The sequence below is a fragment of the Pteropus vampyrus genome, unplaced genomic scaffold (genome assembly GCF_000151845.1).
Source record: "Pteropus vampyrus isolate Shadow unplaced genomic scaffold, Pvam_2.0 Scaffold25, whole genome shotgun sequence".
NCBI classification, from domain to species: Eukaryota; Metazoa; Chordata; class Mammalia; order Chiroptera; family Pteropodidae; genus Pteropus; species Pteropus vampyrus.
In genome coordinates, this window is record NW_011888806.1 from 6,651,801 (window position 1) to 6,664,546 (window position 12,746).

Sequence of the window (12,746 nt, forward strand, 5' to 3'; positions counted from 1 at the left end):
ATTTCCTCAATTTTCAAAATTTTTATTGATTTTAGGATTTTGCTTGCAGCACTAAAACAGCCTGTGTTTTACATACAACTGAATCCAAAATTATCTTCTGTACCTGAATTTTATCCTCCCATGTTTTGTATTCTAAATTCAAGCTTTTCTTACAAAATCTTTACTTTTGCCAGTTTTGGAATACAATCCAAATCTATATATTGTGTAGTTTTCCAGGGCTATGTTGATATAGAAAATACATATTTGAATTCAATTTTCTGAGATGATCTTTAACAGATGCTCAGTAAATCTTGTCCACTAAATATGTCAAAGGGGCTCTTTGATTAGAGTAAGCAAACAGAATATGGCTCAACATTTGAAACAATGCTAATTTAAGCCTTTTTACAAAGAATGTTTTATATCAGTACCACTCAGAGAGCTCAAAAAAGTTAGGAGAAATCTAAGGCATAAACCTATGCAAAGATAAAGAAACTGAGATTTAAATTTAAGGAAGAAAATTAATGTGTGAGTTAGGGATGAAATGGGAGGAGGTATGCCATTATTTTTAGATGTATTGATGTTGACAAGTTCTGTATCTTGTATATGCCTTCCTGAAATCATTTGGACAATGTATGAGAAAGATTTGGACAGCAATAAGAAGCTAGTAGGCAATATGAAAATATTTGCTTATTTTTTTCATTAAAATACTTTTCCCTGAGGTCTACTATGTCTAGAGATATTACATATCTTTTAACACAAATTAAGCAAAATTTGTTTTGGCTTTAATTTATGTAAAAATAATTTTATTTGTTTTATCAGAATATAAAATTATCATTTTTTTACTATATAAGCATTCATCATACATCAGTAATGCTGTCTGCAAAATTCAAATAATAGGTATAATATTCATTCAAAATTCATCTTGACAGAACCAGAAAGAAAAATAGTTAACATAAAATAACACTACAAACATAATATAGAAAGTATTGTTTAGTAGTTGTTATTTCGATATAAATTTTACTCTCAGAGTTAGTAATAAAAATTTAGTAAAATATTTTTAAAGACATAATTATTTGATACTCTCCACAAGATTTTAAGGATTATAAATATGGTGACATTTAAGTGAAGTTCCTTGATTTAATGGAAATTAAAATAGTATTGGAAAAAATAATTCAATGAGTACACTGGTAAATATTTATAAACTTTCAAGGGAATCTCTAATTTTCTTCTACATTTCTTCTAACCCAAATTCCTCAGCCCTGACTAAGAATTTAATAGCACTAAAAACTGTATTAATAAAAAAAATTATATATTAATGTGGTAGATTAAAGATTCCCCATCAAGTGGTGCACTTTATTGGCTTTGTGTATAGAAAAGAGATAACATAGCAGTCTTGAGTCTATCTATCTTTTATGGGCTGAATTATGCCCCTTCCCAAAATCACATGCTGAAGCTCCTATTCCCAGTACCTCTGAATGTAACCATATTTGGAGAGAAGATCTTCGAAGAGGTGATAAAGTTAAATGAGGGTGTTAGGGTGGGCCTAAATTCAATATGACTAGTGTCTATATAAGAATAGAAAAAAAATACCAGGGATGTGCATGCACAGAGAAAAAGCCACATGAGAACATAGCAAGAAGAGAGACATCTGCAAGCTAAGTAAGGAGAGAGTCTCACCAGAAACCAACCCTTGGTAGCACTTTGATCTGGGGCTTCTAGTCTTCAGAACTGAGAGAAAATATATTTGTTATGTAAGCCACCTACTCTGTGGTATTTGGTTATAGCAGCTCTAGAAAACTAATACACTATCCTTAGAAAGGACTGCTTGTAGGGTTGGTCTTTGGTGGGCTTCTGAGAACTTGATTGGTAAACAGTGTCCTACATTTATATTATACTTTTCATAAATGATAAGTTGCTAACTGTGCCTAAACCATTTGCACAAACATTCTTTATGGTGAACACCATATTTCTTTCTAAGAGTTTGTAATTTCTGTGTGCTATAGGTTCAGGATTCCTATATGACCAGGCCCAATAAAATCTTAGGGTGCTAAATTTTTAATGAGCTTCACTGGGTAGAAACATCACATACATTGCTGGGAGAAGAGTGTGTTTGCTCTGTATGACTACATGCTGAGTTACACACCATGTAACTGCTTCACCACCACAGAAGGATGTGAAAATGAAGGATATGAAGCTGTCTATTTCTGTGTCTAGTCCTTAATTGGTCAGTAGCTTCCACTTCCTCTTCCCTTGGAACATTCACTCCGGGGGAAACCAGCTGCCATGTAACAAGCCGACCTACTCTAAAACCACTGCAATGTGAGAAAACTCAAGCTAGCCCAAAAGAAGTCATCTTGGACGTCTACACCACTTGATCCTTCAGATAACTCCACTCTCATCCTACATCTTACTGTACCCACTTATAAAACCTCAAATAAGAACTATCCAGATATGTTTAGTCAACCTACAGAATCATAAACAACAATAAAGAATTACTGTTTCAGAACTGTCAGTTCTGAAATGGTTTATTATGCAGAAATAAAACTGAAACAATAATTTTATTTTTAAGTCATCCAAACTAATTGCTTAAAATATACATATTGTACGTAATAGAGCCCTCTTAAAATTTATTTCCATTAGGGAAACACGTGGATGCCATTGTGTACTTAAAATATTATCATATCATAAATTGATCCCTTAAATATATAATCATAGTATAATTTTATATTCAAAATTCATCAGATATCCCTTGGAGACCTTTTTTTGACCTGCTTATTTCTTTCACTAAGCACTAAGGAGTCATATTTCTGTCCCAGAATTACTGACCTATATGAATCCATATAAAATTATAAGTTAAATTTAGCTTCAGCAGTGTGGTTTTCCGTTATCTAGGAGAGAAAATAGATTACCAGAAAGTAGTAATCCTTGTAGGATTGAATATTAGCCCTAGTAAAACTGACATTATCTGCCTTCTTGAATTTAGTCCTCCTAACTTAATACTACTAACAAAATTAAGCCAAACCAACAAACAAATAAGAATTCATTAACCTCTACATCATATCTACTTATTTGCAACATCAGAAAGCTAACAAGAAATAAAATAGGAAACTATAGAAAATGTTGGATTTAGAAATAATCTTTGACATTGTTCCTTTTTTTTTTTTTGATATTCCATGTACACTCCATTAACAAATGCTGCTGACTTACATTCAAAATGTGTCCAAATCCCACAACTTTGAACATTCCAGGTTAAGCCACCATCATTTCTCACGTATAGGAGCCTTGATTTCCTTCTTCTACCATATCCCTGTGTTGTCTATCTACACAGAAGTTAGAGTAATAGTTTTAAAAGAAAGTTTGATTATGTCATTCTTTTCTCAAAACATTCAAATGGTTTCTCATCTCCTGTAAAGTAAGACCACAAGTCTTTACTATGGCTTACAAGGCCCTTCATGATCTGGTTTCTCTCTGACCTGATCTCTTAACATTTGCCCCCTCATTCATTTTGCTCCAGCGACAATGGCACCTTGTGGATTTTAAAGAGGCCAAGTGTTCTCCTGCTTCACAGCTTTTGTACTTGTTGCCCTCAGGCTTATTCTCATACAGAGATGTGTGGCTTTCTCCCTTTCTGCATTATGACCCTCTTCTAAAATATCCCCTAATCAGAGTGGCCTTCTTTGACCATTCTCTTTGAAACAGCAACACATTTCAGTATAACCTTCTATCCTCCAAATCTTGCTTTATTTTCCATTATAACATGTATTATCCCTCTCTGACATGTTATATACGTATTCATTTATTGTCTCTCTCCTCACTAGAAAGCAAGTACCATGAAAGCAGGAATTTAGTCTGTGTTGTTTACACTGATGCACTAGTGCCTAGAATATTACCAAATGTGGTAAATACTCAATAAATTGATTCATTAACAGATAGTCTGGTCAAAAAAATGGCTGGAAGTACAAAATATAACATTTGGGGCTCTTTCTGGAACATAGAAAAAGTAATTTTTAATAATAGAGACCATTAAATTCATTGAACAAGAAACAACAATAGACATTTACACATACACACACACACAAATCTAAATCTATGCAGGACATACAACAGATGATACTGTGAAGGTCATGACACCATCTGACCTCTCTCCTGAAGACTCCAAATGTGCTCTTTTCCATTATGATGTTCAAACAAAATAAACTGACACTACTTAGTATACTGATGTTTAACATACAAAGAATAAAATATCAAGTGCTTTGTTCACAATGTAGTTTTTCCCAGTATCTAATGTGACTGAACAACGTTCCTTTAGTGGACCTTGCATTTAGAAGGTTACCAGGTTAACTCACGGCGGGAGGCTTCGGAAATTAAAGAAAAATACATTATGTTGTTTTCCTGATAAAAAGATACTATAAGTCCTTGTGATTACAGTAACAACTATGCAATATTTTTTCAAGTAATGTTTTACTAAAATTACTAGTTTTCCCTTAAGAAGCATTTATTATATTTACTTCTTTTCCCTCATAATTAATTAATATTTCCATTAATTATTTTTATAAAAGGATTCTGATATATGAGCTCATCTGAATACTTGAGGGTATAAAATCAATAGCATGACTTCTAGGAATAAATATTAATCAGTATTTTTCATCAAAGTAAAGGATTTATGTTTAAAATACATTTCTACTCTCACATTTGGAATAAAGTATGAGGAACTGAGTGCAAATGTTTCTGTTTCATGTTATTCATAACATATAGGACTTTACTAGCTTAAACTTAGAGATATCTCTTCCACACACACACAAAAAAAGTAACAGTTAACACATGTACTACACACTATATGCTATTGCAAGCATTTTTTATTTCTTAACTTTTTAACCTTAAACGAAAAAGTGGTTGCTGTTGTTCCCATTTTATAAACAGTGATATTGAGACATAAAGTCTTGAGGTTACCCAGATAGAAAGTGGCAGAACTGAGATTTGTTCCCCAGTAATGTCCTAACTAGGCTACGCTGCCTCTTATGTTCTCAATTTTCTTTTTGGCTTTCTTAAAACTAAGTATTGTTCTTAAACTAGAAATAAGTGGTTATTATAGAAACTACAGAAAAATATTTTTTCTATGTATGATCCATTCAAATAGTTGATGATTGATAGTTGTATATTCTCGGGATATTTTTCTATAGATTATTTATTTTATATAGTTGAGGGCAAACTATATGTGTTACTGCATGTTATGAAGTACTGAGTTTAGGCTCTATAGTTAGGTAGAGTTAGTATCATTTCTCCCCTTAACATCCCAGCATTGCATGACAGGATAGATTTTTGAGACATTATGTTATTTCTCTATTTCCATTTCTCTCTCCCATGTTTAAACAAGGTGACTCTGTGCTCCTTAATGTGAGGTTTGTATCATGGCAGAATAATCTTTGGACACCTCAAATAATTCTTTTCCTCGATTCTGTTACTAAAAAAGGTACATTGAGGAGATTTTTCCAAGCCCTAGCTGATTAAAGAAAAGAGGGATAATTCCAAGAAAAAATTGAAGAGGTAGAGTTTCTCTAGTCTAGATTAATGGTGATTTCTGAGGATGAGGAAAAGGAGTTAGAGAACTTCAGATTTCACAAGGAGAGATGATCTAGGAAAGAGCCCAGCACCACTCTGTGGCAGCTCCTGGGGAAGGTAGCTAGACTTCAGAGACGGTGGCTCCACTATACATTCTAGGCACAGGACACCCAACCTCATTAGACACTCCAGGAACCCAAATATCACAGAGAAGCAGCAGTCTATGGGCCAAGAAAGGCAATGATTTATTTTTGTTTATTTTTAGACTTTGAAGATTGGTGAATGAAGGGTACTTTTGAAGCAGAGTCTAAAGAAAAATAGAGTTAAATTTGTTTCTATTCTGTTGAATTTATCATAGGATAAAGATAAAAGGGTAAGAAAGAAAACTATCTTTTTCTAACATCTAATCAAAGAAAAGATGCTTCTGGAGGAAAAAAGAATAAATCTAGCAGCCATGCTTCCCTGAAGTATAAATAAATTTTAAAATATGTGATGAATGTGGTTGGCAAAAAGCATATAGTCCGTAATAACATGTATTATTATAGAGGGGTCAGGAACAATGAACCAGCTTTAGCTTCAAGAGTGTTAGTTCCAGGGATGGATTGAGGCTATTAATAAATAAATAAATAAAAAGGTTCATCCTACTAAGAGACAGTAATATTTGGTGGCCCCACAGCATCTTTGGTGTGGAACATGAGACTGAGCCTAACACAGGGAGAGGGAAAGCAGGTTAGATTGGAAGTGATTAGACAGTTGAGAGAAATCAGAGAATGGCAGGGAGAAAAAGGAGAACAGTGTAAAATGGGAATATCAAAATTAATAATGTCAACTCGTTTCAGTGTTATTCTATAGAAAAAACTACAAAAAATGTAATTAACAGTTAAGCAGTATGCTTTTTTTTTCTTCCCCAAATTGAAGTCTTAGATGAATGATCTTGAACTTTTTTTATTCTATTGTGGTTATTTGGTAAACTATTATTCCCACCCATGCAAAAGTAATTATCCCTTGGCCTTCCATACTGATGTAGTGGCCTATGACAGACCACTTGTGTATATAGTTTATGTAATGCTGAATATTTATTAAAAAATAGAGGTTATGCATTTGCCTTTTGTTTCTAAATGTATGTTCATAACAATAGTCTGTACAATTATAAGCACTTGGAATCTTAGAAATTTCTTAGCACTAAGAGTCTGACTGAGAAATCTGTGAGTTTATTACCTGCAGCATATGTAAAGGGCTATTCATGATATATCTTCTTCTATGAAGGAATATATTCAAATGCTTTCATGGCCAGACATGAATACTCTAAGGAATGGTGACGACTGTGGTGAAATGGTATTTATATGCCCTGTCCAGGTGGAGGAATCTCACTTATCTTTGGTCAATCAGTTCTATCTGAAAGACGCAGATACTATAAGTCCTTGTGATTACAGTAACAACTATGCAATATTTTTTCAAGTAATGTTTTACTAAAATTACTAGTTTTCCCTTAAGAAACATTTATTATATTTACTTCTTTTCCCTCATAATTAATTAATATTTCCATTAATTATTTTTATAAAAGGATTCTGATATATGAGCTCATCTGAATACTTGAGGGTATAAAATCAATAGCATGACTTCTAGGAATAAATATTAATCAGTATTTTTCATCAAAGTAAAGGATTTATGTTTAAAATACATTTCTACTCTCACATTTGGAATAAAGTATGAGGAACTGAGTGAAAATGTTTCTGTTTCATGTTATTCATAACATATAGGACTTTACTAGCTTAAACTTAGAGATATCTCTTCCACACACACACAAAAAAAGTAACAGTTAACACATGTACTACACACTATATGCTATTGCAAGCATTTTTTATTTCTTAACTTTTTAACCTTAAACGAAAAAGTGGTTGCTGTTGTTCCCATTTTATAAACAGTGATATTGAGACATAAAGTCTTGAGGTTACCCAGATAGAAAGTGGCAGAACTGAGATTTGTTCCCCAGTAATGTCCTAACTAGGCTACGCTGCCTCTTATGTTCTCAATTTTCTTTTTGGCTTTCTTAAAACTAAGTATTGTTCTTAAACTAGAAATAAGTGGTTATTATAGAAACTACAGAAAAATATTTTTTCTATGTATGATCCATTCAAATAGTTGATGATTGATAGTTGTATATTCTCGGGATATTTTTCTATAGATTATTTATTTTATATAGTTGAGGGCAAACTATATGTGTTACTGCATGTTATGAAGTACTGAGTTTAGGCTCTATAGTTAGGTAGAGTTAGTATCATTTCTCCCCTTAACATCCCAGCATTGCATGACAGGATAGATTTTTGAGACATTATGTTATTTCTCTATTTCCATTTCTCTCTCCCATGTTTAAACAAGGTGACTCTGTGCTCCTTAATGTGAGGTTTGTATCATGGCAGAATAATCTTTGGACACCTCAAATAATTCTTTTCCTCGATTCTGTTACTAAAAAAGGTACATTGAGGAGATTTTTCCAAGCCCTAGCTGATTAAAGAAAAGAGGGATAATTCCAAGAAAAAATTGAAGAGGTAGAGTTTCTCTAGTCTAGATTAATGGTGATTTCTGAGGATGAGGAAAAGGAGTTAGAGAACTTCAGATTTCACAAGGAGAGATGATCTAGGAAAGAGCCCAGCACCACTCTGTGGCAGCTCCTGGGGAAGGTAGCTAGACTTCAGAGACGGTGGCTCCACTATACATTCTAGGCACAGGACACCCAACCTCATTAGACACTCCAGGAACCCAAATATCACAGAGAAGCAGCAGTCTATGGGCCAAGAAAGGCAATGATTTATTTTTGTTTATTTTTAGACTTTGAAGATTGGTGAATGAAGGGTACTTTTGAAGCAGAGTCTAAAGAAAAATAGAGTTAAATTTGTTTCTATTCTGTTGAATTTATCATAGGATAAAGATAAAAGGGTAAGAAAGAAAACTATCTTTTTCTAACATCTAATCAAAGAAAAGATGCTTCTGGAGGAAAAAAGAATAAATCTAGCAGCCATGCTTCCCTGAAGTATAAATAAATTTTAAAATATGTGATGAATGTGGTTGGCAAAAAGCATATAGTCCGTAATAACATGTATTATTATAGAGGGGTCAGGAACAATGAACCAGCTTTAGCTTCAAGAGTGTTAGTTCCAGGGATGGATTGAGGCTATTAATAAATAAATAAATAAAAAGGTTCATCCTACTAAGAGACAGTAATATTTGGTGGCCCCACAGCATCTTTGGTGTGGAACATGAGACTGAGCCTAACACAGGGAGAGGGAAAGCAGGTTAGATTGGAAGTGATTAGACAGTTGAGAGAAATCAGAGAATGGCAGGGAGAAAAAGGAGAACAGTGTAAAATGGGAATATCAAAATTAATAATGTCAACTCGTTTCAGTGTTATTCTATAGAAAAAACTACAAAAAATGTAATTAACAGTTAAGCAGTATGCTTTTTTTTTCTTCCCCAAATTGAAGTCATAGATGAATGATCTTGAACTTTTTTTATTCTATTGTGGTTATTTGGTAAACTATTATTCCCACCCATGCAAAAGTAATTATCCCTTGGCCTTCCATACTGATGTAGTGGCATATGACAGACCACTTGTGTATACAGTTTATGTAATGCTGAATATTTATTAAAAAATAGAGGTTATGCATTTGCCTTTTGTTTCTAAATGTATGTTCATAACAATAGTCTGTACAATTATAAGCGCTTGGAATCTTAGAAATTTCTCAGCACTAAGAGTCTGACTGAGAAATCTGTGAGTTTATTACCTGCAGCATATGTAAAGGGCTATTCATGATATATCTTCTTCTATGAAGGAATATATTCAAATGCTTTCATGGCCAGACACGAATACTCTAAGGAATGGTGACGACTGTGGTGAAATGGTATTTATGTGCCCTGTCCAGGTGGAGGAATCTCACTTATCTTTGGTCAATCAGTTCTATCTGAAAGACGCAAAGTTCCCTGCGCTCATTTAAGGGAAGACTGGATGAATTTTTGTGGGAAACATCCTGATTTTTGAAAGACTAGCTAAGTCAAACAAAACACTACAGCAATGGGTTTTAAATGGTAAGGGCAAGTTTAAGAAGTTTAGTAGGATGCAAACTGCTATGTGGACAAAATTCAGAAGCAAGTAAGTATATGAAGCTTGAACTATCTTTCACTGCACAACTGTTTATGTTTAAAAATTAAATTGAAGAATGGGCTCTAGTACTAACAGTGTTGAAAAATACTGCTTTATTATGGAAAATAAACATCTGGTCCTAAACAAGATTTAATTGTCATCTTTAATTCATGTATCTCCAAAGTTTAACCTACCTCTCTTGACTCCTGAGAGTCTCCAGGATGCTACCCAGTTTTCTTCCACATTCAATTTAACAGATTCAACTGTGATACTATTGGCCTATTGATAACCAATTTCTCATTTAACATTCAAGAATGAAGACACAGATAATAGAGGGAAGGTAATTATAAGGTAATTATACCTTATACACACACACACACACACACACACATACACACACACACGTATATATCTCATACCATTTGTTATCTTTTTAAATGATATGGTTATAATCAATTTAATCTGAATACCATTCTGAAGATAATTAAAGGAAAGCATTCACCTTGATTAAACACTTGAGCCAAAATAGAATATTTTAGACCAAGAAAAAGGATGGAATACATTTCTTTTAGCAGCTTAATTACTTCCCAGGAGAAAAGGTAAAATCAATTCCCTCAATCAACTATCAAAGCTTATCTTTAAAAAGCCTTGTCTTTTAATATTAGGGCAGATGGTTCTAGAGTTGGGTACTGGAATCACTGTCTTAGAAAAGGAAGCTAAGGGGTTAAAGAGGACTAATTTTATATTAACTTGAAAGATGATGCCATATACATGGGGAATAAGGAAAAAAGTCATTTTGTTTCTAGTTATCATTTAGTCAAATGTCATAATTTTAAACAAAGTTTTAGACACAAATAAATTATATCAAAAATTTCAGGAAGTGGTTATAAGAAAACTTAAACGCCTTCTATGTGTTAAATAGTTTTCAGCAAATTTTTGTAATTATAATGCACTATAGTGTTAAGGTGTATCTCAAAAGAGGTTCTATATATTTTATATTCATATAAGGATAAATAAGTATTCTATTACTCATTTACATGACAATTTATAATACAAAAATAAAAGAAGCAAATGTAACAGTTTTATATCATAATTTCATACTTTAAATAATTTTAAATGCTAGTTGGATGTTTTTATATCTAATAAAATATTTTGGATATTTTAATATTTAAATAATATTCCTTTTACAAAAGAAGAAAATCAAGAGGTCCTTTATAAGCTACCAAAAGCCACTATTATATATTATAAGCACTTGGAAGTTTTAATTACTGGTAAAACCACTTATACACATTAACACAGAAATAATATTGATCTCTTAGAATGAACTGGAAAAACTAACTAAAAATAATATATATATAAGTTTTATGTCAGCTGATTTTGGAATATATCTGATCTTTTCTTTTACCTTTTAAAAAATTAATTTTCAAGGAATGGAAGCATTGTCACAACGTTAAAAAGAAAATAATGGCTCCTGATGACACTTTGAAAATCCAATTAAAATCTTATTAAAGATATGATTCTTCTGTAAATTCTGTCCCATACACCATAAGATGAAAATATCAAGTAACACTAAGCTTTGAAACATTCATATTATGTTCTCCTTTTGTTGTAGAACACTATAGAAATATTTCCCAATAAATGATGTAGTCAGAATACTATTCAGTATTTAACAATTCTCTGATATAAAATGAGCTTTTAATAGTTATTAGTCTGTCATTAAGAAACAAAGCATGCATAATTAGAAAACTAATGTCCACAATGAAATTCATAGCCTTCTATTATTTTCATTTTAACAATATAGCAAATATTTAGTATATGCCAGCCACTGTAGCAGGTGTAAGCAATAAAATATAGTAGTCATGGGAAAAATAAAAAAACCCACAATAATAACAATTTTACAATAAATACAAAAATCATGAAAGTCATAACAAACCCCAAAACATACATCCAGCTGTCTTTAAACCAACCTAAAACTGTTACACGTAAGTGCATAATTTCAGCTTCCTAAGTTTTTCTTATTTTCCCCATGATCTTAAGAAGTGTCCTTATTTATAATAACCCCAATGAAATCCAAATATCCCTGACACAAACATACAGAAGCTAATTTATAAGCTTAGGCTTACATAGAAATAGCTAATCTTAAACTGCAAAAAAATATATATATAGATGACTTCATATCTGTAATGTATATAGCCTTTCAAACTGAAGAATTCTACTAATTATATTACTTAAATACTTATTGGCATATTTACTTAAATATTTTTAAAGTATAATGTGTTTGGAGGAATTAGTCCATATTTTAATTCTTGATTTGTAAAGATGAGATAATTAGTTAATTATGAACTAGAGTCATAAATGAAAATTTAATCAGCTAATGAAAATTTAACCGCTCAGTGAGGACTGAATATTCATTCTAAATTTATTGCTTAAATTGATATAAACAAAAAAATTTGAAACCTCTAATTTTGTGACATCAAACTATTACAATGAAATCACTGTCTCTTACATGCAAGGCAAACAATGTGTTCCATAAAGTATTAATTTCTATTTCAAACTTTGCCTTTATTTACCAACTAGAATGAAAATAAAACCAAACAAAATAAAACAAAAAAGGATTTTAACATTTGAAATAAGATCCTTACATATTAAAGCAGTTCATTTTACCATCCGTGCATGAACTGTTTTACCATAGTAAAGTAAATATTTATTAGTTATCTTAAAAGTATTATAAACAATTATTTTTGTGTGTTTGTCTTTTACCTTGAAAGGCAATGGCTCTTCGGTAAGAGGACTAACAGGAAGTGAAGTGGTGCTGCTTGCTGGGCTCATATCTGCACTCTGCAAAGAAAACAAAATTGAATTAAAGATACACTTTTTGTAGTCATTTTTATTATTCCTAACTTAGAATCTAATCCTTCTTGCTAAAATAATAATAAATGAATGAATGAAATATGGGTGTAGTCAAGTTATCACAATGTATATTATAAATGCATTTTGTTAAATACAATGATCATCTTTTGTGTTAGGGTGGTATTTAGTATAACATTTGCTTAACATATTTCTTACCTTT

General features: G+C 32.0%; 1 protein-coding gene across 1 annotated transcript in view; it reads right to left on the reverse strand.

Moving 5' to 3' along the window:
• Positions 1-12,746, reverse strand: part of CCSER1 (coiled-coil serine rich protein 1) — a 1,102,883-nt gene that overhangs the window by 687,707 nt on the left and 402,430 nt on the right. The window contains exon 7 of the mRNA XM_011356283.1: positions 12,437-12,514. Within this exon, the coding sequence (XP_011354585.1) occupies positions 12,437-12,514 (78 nt within the window). The remainder of the gene's footprint in view (positions 1-12,436; positions 12,515-12,746) is intronic.